Source organism: Microtus ochrogaster, linkage group LG5 (assembly GCF_000317375.1).
Source record: "Microtus ochrogaster isolate Prairie Vole_2 linkage group LG5, MicOch1.0, whole genome shotgun sequence".
In the NCBI taxonomy this organism is placed as follows: Eukaryota; Metazoa; Chordata; class Mammalia; order Rodentia; family Cricetidae; genus Microtus; species Microtus ochrogaster.
In genome coordinates, this window is record NC_022031.1 from 17,656,700 (window position 1) to 17,671,326 (window position 14,627).

The 14,627-nt window shown below is 48.4% G+C and overlaps 2 protein-coding genes across 5 annotated transcripts in view; both read right to left on the minus strand.

The window, feature by feature from the left end:
• Window positions 1-7,295, minus strand: part of Adhfe1 (alcohol dehydrogenase, iron containing 1) — a 33,761-nt gene extending 26,466 nt beyond the window's left edge. Inside the window, exons 1-3 of one of the 4 annotated variants that reach the window (XM_005361895.3) lie at window positions 5,729-5,817; window positions 2,167-2,204; window positions 513-559 (exon numbers count right to left, since the gene is read on the minus strand). In XM_005361895.3, the coding sequence (XP_005361952.1) occupies window positions 513-559; window positions 2,167-2,204; window positions 5,729-5,787 (144 nt within the window). In that variant the 5' untranslated portion in view covers window positions 5,788-5,817. Of the gene's footprint in view, window positions 1-512; window positions 560-2,166; window positions 2,205-2,751; window positions 2,871-5,728; window positions 5,818-7,218 lie in introns of those variants that run through there. The other 3 variants (XM_026786629.1, XM_026786630.1, XM_026786631.1) reach the window with 3 other exon arrangements.
• A 13-nt stretch (window positions 7,296-7,308) lies between these two features.
• Window positions 7,309-8,677, minus strand: Rrs1 (ribosome biogenesis regulator homolog). Its single transcript, XM_005372523.3, is given in 2 exon segments — window positions 7,309-7,530; window positions 7,533-8,677. Coding segments are annotated over 2 exon segments (1,095 nt in total). The 5' UTR covers window positions 8,563-8,677; the 3' UTR covers window positions 7,309-7,465.
• Between the last annotated feature and the right edge of the window lie 5,950 nt (window positions 8,678-14,627).

Here is a 14,627-nt window from a genome sequence, read left to right on the forward strand (position 1 = left end):
CAGGTGTGGCTGGGCTGTCAGAGGCTGGCCCTTCAGGTGTGGCTGGGCTGTCAGAGGCTGGCCCTTCAGGTGTGGCTGGGGTGACTGTCTAATTTATTGCTCCTAAACTAGGAGGGGCAGGGGGCTCAACAAACAATGAAAGCAATTATGGAATTAGTGTGTCAAATTGCACCAGAACCAGTTGTTTCTTTATTCCTCTTCCAAAAGATAACTTCTTTTGTTAATTAAGACCTGAGGCAAATTTTCAGACACTGGATACATAGAATTTGGAGAGTCTGTGAACTGGGGGTTTGTAATATCTTAACAGCTATATAAAAGGTGGCGTTTTAATCATTATTCCTGTCTCCAGACGATAGTCCACTATCTTCACATTGCTGCACTGTGGGCACCTGCTCGGCTGAGAGTGGAGCACCAGTTTCCGGCAGATTTTAAACGACACTCTAGCGCGTCAGCAAACCCTCTAATCTCCTTTCAGGCCATCCATAAAAGACAGAATGAATTGATAAACCTACCTCAAACGCATAGTCTGTTGTTTTTCCGGAAGGCGAGAGTCCGGGGGCTGGAAGAGCAGAGAGAGGACCGTCAGAGCAGGCATCAAAAACTAAACCTACGCAACTGTTTTTCTGATAATAAAATCCAGCAGTGAACATAAACATCTTCCTGAAATCGCACCTAAAAGCACACCTTTCTGGCATTTCACGGTTGTACATCAGATGTAGATCAATATTTACAAATGTAAAGTACTAAAAATTGGTCCTTCAAATTTCTGTATAAAGCTAGTTGTCCTGTTGGGGTAATAAGGGGCTATCAATGAATTTCCTATTTAAATAAGTTACTGTTGTTGTGTGTGCATGATGACCGCGTGTACCACAGCATGCCTGTGGAGGTCAGACCCATGTTCACAGAAATTCTGGGGATCAGACTCAGGTCGCCGGGTTGACACGGTTAAATGTCCTCACCCGCTGAGCTGTCTCCCGGGACCCTCATCTTTCCTTTTAATCTACTTATAATCCACTCAGGTCAGCCATAAGATAAAGGAAAGTCAACAGAATAATTTGCAATACTTTTGTTTTGTTTTGTTAAAGAGGCCAGGACTAGACAATGACAACAGGACCGCATCATTCCTTGAGGGCAAAGGCATCATCCTACCAAAACCCAAACTTCTCTAAGGCTCTGTAGACACTCTTGCTTCTAGTGTTTCTTTGGAGTTTTCTCTTTCTTAGTCATTTTCCAAGCAGAAAAAAAAAAAGCCAAAATAAATAAATAAAATAAAAAAATTTGCCGGGCAATGGTGGCACATGCCTTTAATCCCAGCACTTGGGAGGCAGAGGCAGGAGGATCTCTGTGAGTTTGAGACCAGCCTGGTCTATAAGAGCTAGTTCCAGGACAGGCTCCAAAGCTACAGAGAAACCCTGTCTCGAAAAAGCCAAAAAAAAAAAAAAAAAAAAAAAAATTAGGTCAAAACAGTAGAAAACAAATTCTGCCTGTTTTCCCAAGGACTTTAAGGCTGATTCCACTCACGGCTGGTGGCTAGAGGCTCCATCTGCCCCGAGGGAACCTCTCACGAAGCAGGGAAAGGCCTTGGTAACTCACTCTCCCTTACTCCTCAGGCATGCTGTGCCCTCTGCACGGCCTGCCCTCTCTCCTTGCCTCTCTAGAGCTAACCTCCTGACAAGGATAAAATCAGTTCCTGTGTCAATAATGCATGTGACTTCCTGGGGTCAGTGTGAAGCTACAACGCAGTCTGGCAAGGGCTAAGGTGGAGGGAGGTGAAACCTTTTCTATTACTTTTAATTATTAAAAAATAGATTATTTTAAAAATGGATATGGGCAAGATTTTTTTCTTCTAGCAATCACCTTACTTTTTAGAGCTGTCTTTTAACCCAAAAGCCTTCTTTTTGAAAAACCCAAACATTCTTCAAGTATCCTAAGTGTGTTTTCAGTTTGGAAAAATACTGTGTTTTAAATTGAAAGCATAAATAGTGAGGCATGTCCTGCACTCAGCTAACCTGGCGCTCTCGGGGCTATGCATTGCCAGCCTCACGGCGAGGGAAGCTACTTTCATCAACCTACCTCCCGCCTGCCTTGGTTTCCCCTTCCTGCACTTGGTCCATGCTAGGGGTAGGAAACAAACCGAAGCTGATAAGAGTAACTCAAAATGCATACCTTGGGAGTAAGTGTGAGAATGTGTTGGGCACTGGCATCTAGGGAAAAGAAAAAAGGAAAATATCAATAGAAACAGGGAACCAACTCTTAAAGTACATTCTAGTCCTGGGACTAAATGGGTCACAGCTGGCAGAGTATGGACCAGAAAGCAGCAAAAACGCCAAACTCAAGATAGCACCAAACACAAAAACCAACCCATTAGCGTCTAGTCAGCACAGAAACAATCCTTTCCGTTAGGTGTTTATTCAAGTGGTTCCTAGCCAAGGCCTTCAGGCAGCTCTGAGAAGGATGCCAAGGGCACACGCTGATGGGGCCCTGGATTCATGAGGTTCCAGCCAGGACTTTGAATCACGTGCCTCTTCCCACTCAGCTAGTAACCCTGGGAACTTTCTACATAGTTCTCTCATGTCTCCGACGTATTTAGTTATCCTCAAACTGGCTCTGCACTTGAGCTCCCAGAAGCTCTCAGACCCCCCCCCCCCGCAGCTACCCCATTCTCTGTGGCAGCCCCATTCTCTTTGACCTCGTCCTGTCTTTACAGGACGCACGCCCAGCACATTCTCCTTCCTGAAGCCCTTCACCCACGCACTGTCCACGGTCTCTTTTCTGGAGACTCCTTCTCTTCCACAGCCGCTATTTCAAGGACAGTTCCTCCTTTTGGCTTCAGTTTCTCTTATTCATTTGTTTCTCTTTATGACTCAGAGAACCTTGCCATAGAGGGGTGTCGGCAAACACTTGACTGCATAGCCTCCTCCCCACCGCGCCAAAATTCAAATCTGGAATTAAAACACCCAAGGAGGGAAAAGGTAAAGGAAGGAAAAGGGTGGTTACTCCAATGGCTCTCAGGGTCTCCCGACTTCCAGAGGTCAACACAAATTATAAAGCAAGGCTGCCACCTAGAGGCCACCTTCCTCCTGCAGGGGACAGTCTGCCAGGCCCAGCTAGCTTTCTTTGCAGAACCTGACTGGCATTAAGCCTTCCTTGGACAAGAGAAGCAAAGGAAAGACATCCGAAATCAACGCTGGGGACATGGCTGCCTCTTCCCACTCTTGGTGCTATTTTAAGTTCTAAGACTAAGTAACTCACTTGTAACCCTTAGCGGAGGTCCCGCTTGGGCCTCTCTTGCCTTCTGAGGATGCCCACCTGTGTTGAGGTCCTCAGCTCCCTCCTCACTATCCTTCCTAGCCTATTAAGAGATTCATGTCTGAAACCCCCATACTTGCTCACCCTTTGGTTCTCCCTGGCCAACTTTGTCAGGCTGTGTCCTTACGTCCAGCGCACTCCTTGGTCCCTGAAATCAAGTCCAGGCTGGAGCCTGAGCTCTGGCAGTCTTAACTAGGCTCAGTCACTTGTCCTCAAAAGGCCAATGAAGGAGTCAAGAGAGAGAGAGAGAGAGAGAGAGAGAGAGAGAGAGAGAGAGAGAGAGAGAGAGAGAGGTATTCAATGTGGCTGCACTGGAAGGGATCGCCAGCGATCCCTCAGTCAACTGTCCAGGATCCTCATATAGGGTATAGGTGTAAATGGAGCTGCGGCGAGCCGGCTCATCAGTTAAGAGCAAGTCCAGCTCTCCAGAGGACCCCCAGTGGGCAGCTAGCACTTTCTTTGGGTTCCAAGATTCCCTGCTCTCCTGGACTGTCACTTCTGCCCGTTTCTCACTCTGCCCACCCCTTACACATTCGGTTTGCTCCTGGGCTGCCTTCTTTCGCCCCTAAGCTATTTCTCCACTGACTCTCAGGCTGTGCCACGGTCCGCTTCCACCGTCATCTCTCATTCCCATGTTTGCTGGTTTCCAAACTGCCTTCTCGGCCGCACCTGTGTTAGCTCCATTACCCAGTGTGGTGGTGGTGGTGGTGGTGGTGGGGTTTCCAGTGACCTCACCCTTTACAACTGCTTCCATGGAGAATGAAGTGCAGACCCAGCCCCGCCCACCGGCTCCGCATCTTGCTCCATCTCCGGGATTTAGCTCCTGGAAAAAGTAACCGTCTCCCCTCTCTCCTCACTTCACTACCTCGATTCCTCCCACATCATGAACTTTGCCCTAGTTACGTCCCTGCTGGGAACCCACCTTCCTCCGGCCCCTTTCTTCTAGATAAGTGGCTCTCCTGTCAGTTCTGGGGTAGTCTTCTGAGGCCCCAGGGAGGAAGCCTTTCTTTCTGACCTGACGGACTGTGCTTCCTTCCTTCGAAAACTGCTTCCAGGGGGCCGAGAGATGGCCCGGTGCCTAAGCGCACTGGCTGCTCTTCCAGAGGTCTTGGGTTTGATTCCCAGAACCTACAAAGGCGGCTCACAACCCTCTGTAACTTCAGTTGTAGGGGGTCAATGCCCTCTTTTATCCTCTCCAGGCACAGAAGCGGTGCACAGACAGACAGGCAGGCAAGACATCCATCTACGTAAACCTCAGTCCACGCCTCCCTTCCCTGCACTGGTACCGGAGCGTGCTCACGGAACGGGACTCACTCCATCTTCCCTTCGCACGCGGTGGGTCCAGACATGTTCTGGGTGACTCTGGTTCTAAGGGATATGGTGTTTGTTTTTCTTAGCACAAAAGGATGCATGTAACCCTCTAGCAGGACTCCTCAGAGGGCTTTTACACACCAACACAGATGCCAACGCAGTAAGTGGCTCCCCACATTTATCTGGCCATGGAGTTAGTTTGTCACCAGGCATTTTGAGAAGCTAATGTTTCAGAGTGAGGCATGCAGGCTTAGCGGCTTCCAGTTGCTCATAGAGCAGTTTACCATTTTACTACAGGACTGCATAGCTAAAGTTAACTCACTGCTGTGCCATTTGCGCCCATTATTTTCATGGTTTTCTTATGCTAGGGGATAATAATCAGGATGCCAGAGTTACCATGAAGAGCTTTTACTGCTACCAATAGTTATGGGCAGTGTATGCAACCTCGTAAGCACCAGCTGTTTTCCCATTCACATCTCAGGCCTCTCTGGCCCCTAGTAAGGCAGGCCGACTCTACATTTCGGCCCTGCACTCCAGCTCCGTCTCTGGTGTGGCTCTTCCCTCTGCCAGAATTCCTCTCCGGTCCCAGTCCTTTCCCTGCCTCCGGTCAGCTCAGACTTCTGCCTCCCTAGCTGACGCTGAGGCATGCACATGCATTTACGCATGCGCTCAGCCTTTCTGGAAGGGATCAGGTTAGGGAGGGTAACTACTTGGTGGTCTTTCCCCTTTTACAACTCATCGGCAAGGGGTAAGAATCTAAACTCTCACTAGATCCCTAAGCAGCCTGTCTCAGAAAAGAGCAGTTTCTGCACACAGACCCCGTACACGTGTTGCTTTGATATATTGTCTTAACCCCAAGGCCAAGTTCTACACTGTCTGTCACACTGTGTGGGACCAGGCTGCCTTCTCTGGAGAATACTTCTTTAAGGCTGGCTATGCCACACCGTACCATCCTGGCCTACCATGGTTTCAGGCCCTGCGCAGCCCAGTGCACACTGTGGTACCGCGTTCCTGCATTCTGCAAGTATTCGGGTTCCGCCTGCCTGCGGGCCGGGCTGGCACAGGGGTTGCCAAGCACGGTGGCATGCTTGCTGCAGCCTGTACTCACGCTGAGCCCTGCAGGAGCCTCAGCAGGTGCGTCACCCGAGCGCGCGCAGCTGCGGCCATGGCAAGTCTCCTTGTCCTCCGGCTGCTCCACCCCCACTACTAGCCAATCCTGGCCAAGAGGAAAACATCCCCTAATTCGCTCTGCAGGGTCACCTGATCCAACTTTAACCCATTTTCCAGGAGTCAGAAAGAAGACAACTATCCCAGTTGCCAGCTGACTCAAATGTAAGACTCACCAGGACCTGTGTACACTTTAAAACCAGAGCTGTGTCTCACCAGAAAACAAAAAAACAGCAAAAAAAACCCTCCAACCAATCAAAATCCTCAAAGCAAGTCCTTCAAAGTTCCGGTCTCTGTGAACAGTTTTGGTCTTGATAAAGTTCTTGCTACACCTTTAGCCTGGCGGGTACTTAGAACCATAAACTGGCAGCGCTCAGTAGCTCAGTAGTGCCCATCTGCCAGGCCCCCGTGGAGGGGCTCACTAAGGATGGCAAAGTCCAGTGAACTTAATTAGAACATTATCCAAACCCAGTAACGAGTACTTTCATTATTATGAAACGATTTGAGCTTTCCTTGCAGTTTCTAATAGTAACCTTATAAACACGAAACACTAAAGTACCCGACAGCCCAACTACCAAGTCTGCTACCACTGACACAGTTCAGAGGGGGGTCGCAGCTTGCTCTACAGAAAGCACCCCTCTGTCCACCCTGTGTTTGCTAGTAATAACTTTCAGGAGATATTTATGCAAATATAAGTTTATTAAGATCAAAATAAGACACTGAGGGAGCTGGAGGAGCGGCTCAGAGGTTGCTCTTTCGAGGTCCTGGGTTCAGTTCCCAGCAACTACATGAACTATAAAGAGATCTGGTGCCCTCTTCTGGCAGGTAGGCATACATGTAAGACAGTGCACCACATACATAAAAAACAAATATTAAAAAAAAGGTTGATAATGAAAACCCACATAGGACAGCAATAAACAAGCCACTGGTTATAAACAGAATGACAAGTATTTCCTGGAGTAACAAAGTTAATTACCATTCCTGAGTGTGGTTCCAGTTTACCATTTTAAGCACTGTGCTCATTTAGCCAAATGCTCCACCTTAACATCAGTTGTACTCTTAATACTATAGTTAGTGCCAAAAGAACGCTTGTGTTTTCTTGACACAAGCGGCCTTCCTGTAACCACTGTAACTACTTTGTGATTTTTCAAGCACACTCTTTACGGGTACCCAGGCCACTGGCTTCACGGACAACTTCTACTGACAAAGTTAAAAGCGACACCAGGTAGCGACATACTTTTATTAAGTAACCTTTACACTTGCAGACCGCAGGTAGACTCGGCTCCCCCACTCTCCTTGCTTTGATAAATATACAAGCTTTGTTACAAAAATAATACAAAAACGTTGGAACCAATCTACTATGCCCCAGAAATCTGATCAATTCTTATCCAGTATCCAAAGTCAAGATAAAAAAGCAGGCTGTTAACTTACTCCACATCATTTCACTAATTCTCCTGATCTCAAAACACGCCCATCATTTCCAGCCAGTGTCTCCGTCGTGGGAAAAGCATTAATTCGCAGTCCAGCACTGACTCCCCTGAGGGGAGGCAAACCAGCCCTTTCAATCTCAAGCTCGACGAGGGCAGGGGCCACTGCCCGCACCGGCCTGCAGCGTGCACAACTTAACCCTCAGTACAGACAGTCGTAGCTTGGCACAGCAGGTCCAGCGGGGAGCCTACTACTTGTTCCTCTTCCCACCTTGATGCGGCGCTCCTTTCTTCTTGCCACCGAAAGCAGAAGGCCTGAAGGCTTCCGGCCTCCCAGGCCGCCTTTCCTCTTCTCTCCCTGGCCCGGCGGTCCGCCGTTTCTCTTGCCCGGGGGTCCCTGCCGGCCCCCCTTTCTCCTGCCCTTCTGGCCCATTTTCCTCCTCTTGGCAGCCTCTTCTTGGTCCTCTTCCCTCATCTGCTTGTTGGTGGCCCTCGTCACGTCCAGCTGAGGCTTCTTGCTGTTCATGACCCGGAGGAGCTCCAACTGGCTCTTTTTCTCGGCTGCAAAGTCTCCAAAGAGGGGCTGAAACTTCCTCTTCTTGCCGGTGCCCCGGGGAGCCTTCTCCTTGGGGAGGCGCTCCTGGAAGCGCCCCACCGAAGCGGTGGAGACCTTGGCCACTTGCATGGCGCGGCCCAGCTCCTCCTTGCTCTGGTGTCCCGTCGGGTGCAGGCCAGCTGAGCTGGGCATCTGCATCTTATGAGCTCGGGCCAGGTTCCGCAGCCGGTTCAGCTCGTTCTTCGCCACGCGTTCCTTCTTGGCCTGAATCCTCTTGGCGAACTGGTCTTCCATGGGGTCGGCGCCCCCAGGCACCTCGATCAGCCATTCCTTGGTGTCGTCCCGGGCGCGCTTATAGCCCCAGCGGCGGCGCCACTGGCCACTCACCTCGTCCCACACGAGGTTGGTCTTCTTCTTGGGACGGATGCCCTTCAGGCGGGCGAACTGCTGCCAGCGGGTGAGCGGCCGCGGCCTGGGCAGCGGCTTCTCGCGGGGCAGGCGCGTGAGCGGCTCGGGTAAGCGCGCGACCACCGCCTCCTCCACGCGCTCGGTCGGCAGCTGCCACAGCTGGTTGATGAGCAGCTGCGTGTTGTCCCGCGCCAGGGATCGCAGCTCGGCCTCCGGCGAGGGCCCGGCCTGGCGCAGCACCGTCGGGGGGTTGCGGTCCGAAGCCAGCAAGTTGCCCAGGTCGAACTCCAGCTCCAGGTCCTTGTGCACCGTGATGCGCTGCAGCTTCTCCGCCTCCTCCCGCTCCGCCTTAGCCAGCAGCTCATCCACGCTCTGGCTCTCCATGGCTGCCGCTGCGGCGTTCGGGTTCCTAGCTTTGGGGCAGCCGTACAAAGTAGCTTCACTACGGCTGCAGCCAAAGAACCGGCAACCACGTGCGGACGTCCGGACTCGTAATCCGGAAGACAGATGTTCACTTCCGGGGTACCCGGAAGCGGCTCACAGTTGGGCGGCTAGGGGAAGGCCGGCAGAGGGCGGCATTGGCGAGCTGATGGGCTTGGTGGCGGGACCTGGCCTCGTAACCGGACGTGGGCGGACCGGCGCTGGGGGCGTGGTTGTCTAAGGACTAACCAGCGCTGGGCCCGACTGGAACTACGTCTCCCAGCATGCTGCGGGGCAGGGGCGGTCGCGGTAGGACGCGGGCTGCTCAAACTCCGGGGGTGGCAACCCCGCAGCTTCCCGACGTAGCTTGCGGATAAATCCATTACGAAGGTATTGGAACTCTGCGGCTAAATCCATTACAAAGGTGTTTGGCTAATCAGCATTTCCTGGGGCGAGACAAGCTTCCCTCTCCCCCGCCAATGGTCAGAACCCGTTCTTTGTGCCCTTGGTGTGAGCGGAGATCGCACGGACATACTTAAAGGCAGGTATAGAAGATTGCTGTGCGATTTAGGGCTGGCAGACTGTGCCGAGCGTCCGCGGACCCCAGTTGCTGAGGACTCTCATTCCTCTCTGTGCAGAACGCTGACCTCTGCAGGTTGCATGACCTGGGCTCCGATTCTGGCTGTGCCACCGTTTATCCTGGGATGTTTAGTTAGGCCTGGAAAAGCATGAAAGATCTCTAATAGTATTTCATATCCAGAACTTTTTTTTTTTTTTCTTTCCGAGACAGGGTTTCTCTGTAGTTATTGGTGCCTGTCCTGGAGCTAGCTCTTGTAGACCAGGCTAGCCTCGAACTCACAGATATTAACCTGCCTGTAGTTATTGGTGCCTGTCCTGGAGCTAGCTCTTGTAGACCAGGCTGGCCTCGAACTCACGAAGATCCACCTGCCTCCCGAATACCGGGATTAAAGGCGTGCGCCACCACCGCCCGGCCCAGAACTCTTTTAAAGGTAAATGTGTTGCTATGCATTAAAGAAGGCTTAAAGTCAGTGAAAACCAAATAGCAGATTTTATCCAATGATCATGGTGTCTTGGGGAGTTGAGGTGGTATTATAGCCTGATTCACTTTACTAGTAACTGCCATCAACTTCCGTAGGTTTTACCTCAGTTCTGTTCATACACTGATAAATATGAAACCTTAATAAGTAACCAATACATAGGAAATAAGTGAGACCTACTGTTGTTTCCACTAAATCTAGCCAAAGCAAACTTTTTTGCATATGGCAGAATCATGCTTATTCTTGGTCCCTGTATGCTTATCATCTGGCTTCAAGTCACTCTGGAAAATTCTGTCAGGACAATCCTCCACAGACTAGCTTCCAACCCCACTCTTTTCATTTTTTTAGCTATCTCCAGAGAGTCAGGCATCTTTCCCAAGAAATGCAAAGTGAGATGCAGGGCAGAAAGAGCAGCTCTTAGAGGTTTGTGACCGCTTTGTGACATTTCTCACGAACAGATGTGACTCTTGGAGATCGAAGACCGAGAGAGAACAGGGGTGAAGGCTTAGGAGAACCCAGGATTCAGCGAATGACAGACAGACACAACTCTAATGAGATTTGAATCTGCTGCAACTTTACTAAAATTCAAGCATCACTTTTAAGAGATTACAGAAGGAAGTTGGCAGACATAAAAGTTTTTATAGAAAAATGATTACAGACAATTGATTATTCTCAGCAAGTCTTGTTGTCAGGGCCAGGTGGGCAGAGCTTTTCTTTGAAATTCGTCTCACACCACTAACTAACTGTGCTTTCTCATGGCCCTAAATCATATCTGCCCTCAAGGTAACCAAGGTAACCCAAACACCATTCTTCAGGATTCCACCCCCAGGGTTTGCTCCAATATTGAATGGCTGGCTTCATGTTATCAAGAATATCTTGCCTTTCTTTGCTATCTAAAATGCACCAGGGGTTTCTCATTCTGGCTAGCCTCTCCTTAAATGGTAACTCATGCCATTCCATACATTTTCCTTCATAATTTGCCCATCTTCTACCAAATCTCCTATCATGAGCTCTTTCTGTTCTAGGGTATCTGTAAATTCCCCCAGAGAGCGAGCCAGAGTCTTAATTATAACATTAATGGCCTGAATCAAGGGAGGAAACTGATGTATCAGTTCCTCTGTATTCAAGGAGCCGTTGGAAATGTTTCCTGGTTCCTTGAACAGATTAAGTTTTTGTCAAGAGAAAAATAGAACAGAAGAAAGGATAGCAGAGCCAATGCAAGAAACCATCGCCAGGAACAAAGTGAACGAGGTCGTTGAGGCTGATCAGGCACCTCAACTCGAGCAGACTGCCAGGGAACTGCTGGGGGCCAAGCTCCAAGAAGCACGAGCCCCTCATTTTGAGATGGCCACCACCTGAGAGGCATTTTGTCACACAGGCGAGACAGCCGTGGATGAGGCACAGATGCGAAGAGAGATTTCCCGTTTTTTTGTTCCAACCTCACTCCAAAGTGGCACAAGAGGGTTAAAGACCACCTGGGCCCCAGAGGCGCTGAGATATGAACAAAGGTGTCAAGGTCTTGTTGGGGAAACCCATAGAATCCACTGACCCGAGCTAGTGGGCACTCACTGTCTCCAGACTGACAAATGGGTAACCTGCATAGGGCCTAAGTAGGCCGCCTGAATGCAGGTGACAATGGCTTCTCTTGGGCAGTATGTGGGGCCACTGGCAGTGGGACCAGGTGCATGAACTGTGGGAGCCCACGTATGACTCAGTTTCCACCTGGAGTCATTTCTGCCTTAAAGAAGTCATTTGAGTTCAAGCTTGCCTGATCTGCTTTTTCCTATAACCTTGAGGGCTATGGGAGACTTCTGATTTAACCTGTGAGAAAAGAACACTCTATCTCGTAGAAAGAATACTGCTGATGCCAAACCTCAAGAACATCAAGACAGAAGTGAGGCTGCTTCTGAGCAGCAAGCGCGTGTTAGAGAGGAGGCTGCTCAGTCAAGGACAGGGATGGTCTTGTGATTAGATACTGACTGACTGTGCTGTGCTTTGTTCTGCTTTTGTATATAAGCAAGTTCTAAAATAAACACGGGGCTGTTTGGCTGCTTCGGCATGACCAGACAGACCTCCCGATTCTATCCTGTCTTCTGTGTCTTCTGACTTGTCTTTGGCCTCGAGGATCCCCTATCCAGGAACCCTGGCTGACCTCGCAGGAGCTGGCTCCTGCACTGACTTTGTGGAGCCCATTCGCTCTGGAGAGATACCCTGCTCAGCTTAGACACAGGGGTGGGGGTGAGGGGCTAGGTTAGGGGGTTGATCCTTCTTCAATGAGGTGATGGGACAGACTTAGTAACTTAATTGACTTCTCAGGGGAGGCCTTACCCTCTCCGAGGAGTGGATGGGGGGTGGGGTGGGGGTAGCAGAAGGAGAGGAGGGAGAGGGAACTGGGGTTGGTATGAAAAAATAAATTAATGAAAAACATTAAGACTATTAAAAAAGAGGGTTAAAGACATGAAATTGGTACCTCTCACCATTTCTCAACATGGGGTTTCTTTGGTCAGTACAACTAGTACTGAGCAATTTTATCAGTTTTTTTAATATCACATTAACTTAGATTTGCTTCCTACTTAGAACATGAAACTAAGTAACTAGTTGAATTGTGTATATGGGTATATGAGTGCTGTTGCACATACATGGAGGTCAGAGGTCAATTTGCTGGGTGTTTGGAATTGAACTCAGGTTGTCGTGTTTGGTAGCGAGTGCCTTTACGAGCCATCTTGTTGGCCCTCGCTTTCTCAATGCTGATCAGTTTCTTTCTTTTTGATGGTGGGAATTAAGGATGATCCGGCGAGTTTTTAGTTCTGCAGTGAACATGGCTTTTTTTTCTCTCTGAATATTTTTGTCCAATAAATCCAGTATACCAGTTACTTTGATGAAATATTAGCTGAGGGCTCTTAAACAACTTAAGTGATTTCCACATGGCTCATTCTTACTGACTCATAATTTTATGTTGGAGGTACTTCAATGAAGAACTTTTTAATTAATTTTGTGTATCCTATGTGCATGCATGAGGGGAGCGTGTGTGTGTGTGTGTGTGTGTGTGTGTGTGTGTGTGCGCGCGCGCCATAGGACAGTGGTTCTCAACCTTCCTAATGCTGCAACCTTTTAATGCAGTTCCTTATGTTGTGGTGACCCCCATAAAATTATTTTTGTTGCTACTTCATGACTGTACTTTTGCTACTGTTATGAATCATAATGTGTTTTCTGATGGTCCTAGGTGGCCCCTGTGAAAGGGTCATTCGGCCCCCAGTTGAGAACCACTGCCTTAGGGAGACACAGTGTCTTGCCTATGAGTCTCCACTTTATCCTCCAGAGACAGTGTCTCTCACTGAACCTGGACCTAGGCTGGCGACCAGCAAACCCCAGGATCCTTCTATGCATGCTCCCCACGGCTCTGAGATTACAGACATACACAGCCACAGTGACTTAAATCTGTTCTGAGTATGTGGATTCAGGTCTTCATGTTTGAACAGCAAATGCTCTTACCCATAAGCCCTCTCTCCAGTCCTACTTTAGAAAAATTTCTTAATCATAGACAAAATTTACTTCACTTTTAGTCTGAAACCTATCCTAAAAATCCATTATCTTAAAAAGAAACCAAGAAGGCATATTTATTAGGTTTTGTGTAGCTTGTGTAGAAGCAGATAAACTACCAAGCACTTGCACCTTCGTCTACAAGGAACTTTGGGTTTTAACACTGAAACTGAGTCAGCTTGTTCTGCTGTCTGGAAAGGTTTAATATTTGTTTTTTAAAAACTGATCAGTGAAGCTTTCTGCACTTACCGTAATCTTATCACCACCGGTAAGATGATTTTTTTTATTCATAAAACATCATATCCCTAGAGAATGATATTTGTGTTAGCTTTGAGATGTTACTTCTAGAAGGCGGTTGGGTTAATTCATAGATGAGAGATTCATGTATAAAGAAAAGCTATTGTTCTCGAATTTTAGAGGTATTTGTATCCATAAGATAGAAAATTTAGGTCGACTTACTAAATAATCATTTTTAATTACATTTAAATTTATGAAAGCAAGATTGCAAAGAGCAAGAAATCCTAACTGGTCATGGTAGTGTATGCTTATACTCTGTACATGCAGGTGGATTCTGAATTTGAGGCTAGGCTCGGCTCTATAGCTGTCTCCAAGTAAATAAACAGCCTTCAAGTGTGTGTGTACGCACGTGTGCAATACACCCGTGTGTGTGTGTGTGTGTGTGTGTGCTCACGTGCACACCTGGATCTTATTATGTAGCCCTGGCTAGACTGGAGCTCACTGTGTAGACTAGACTGGCCTTGAACTCACAGAGCTCTGCCTTCTGCTGCTTTCTGTTGTTGGGATTAAAGGTGTGTGCAGCATAAATAGCAACACTTTGTTTTTTATAGCGTAGATTCACTTAAGACCCAACAATTGAGTCCTCAGTAACTTGGTCTTAAGGAAAACAGTGTCCAATTTTTCATTATAATCATAGGCCCTATATGAGTTTGTATTCATTCTAGCAACTGAAGTTTCAACCAACCAAACTTTTCTCTTAAATGCTCTGTGCTAGCAACATTAAAAATACATGGAGTCTTTGGTGATACCTAATCAACGTTAGCTATTGGCTCCTGCTAACAATGGTTTGCTTCTAAAGATTAACCCATTATTTTGTAGACTGAAAAGTGAAAACAATAGAAACTAAAACTGTTATAGGCTACACTTTTCTTTTCTAGGTGTTTTCACTTGCTAAAGGGAGACAGTAAGGAAAAGAACCTGCTAGTGACAAGTAGGTGTCACTGTATCCTTGGACATCTGAGCATCCGCAGCCTCCGCAGCCCTGGGAGCCTCTGAAGCTGGGGAAGATCCAGGGGCTTGGGATTTCCTGGACTTGTCTTCCTTTGTCTCATTATCTAGGATTTGTGGGTTCTAGATGGACAAGCTGAGTTTAGGGGTGCTCCTGGTTTCCTCTGGGATTTCCACGGGCGCACA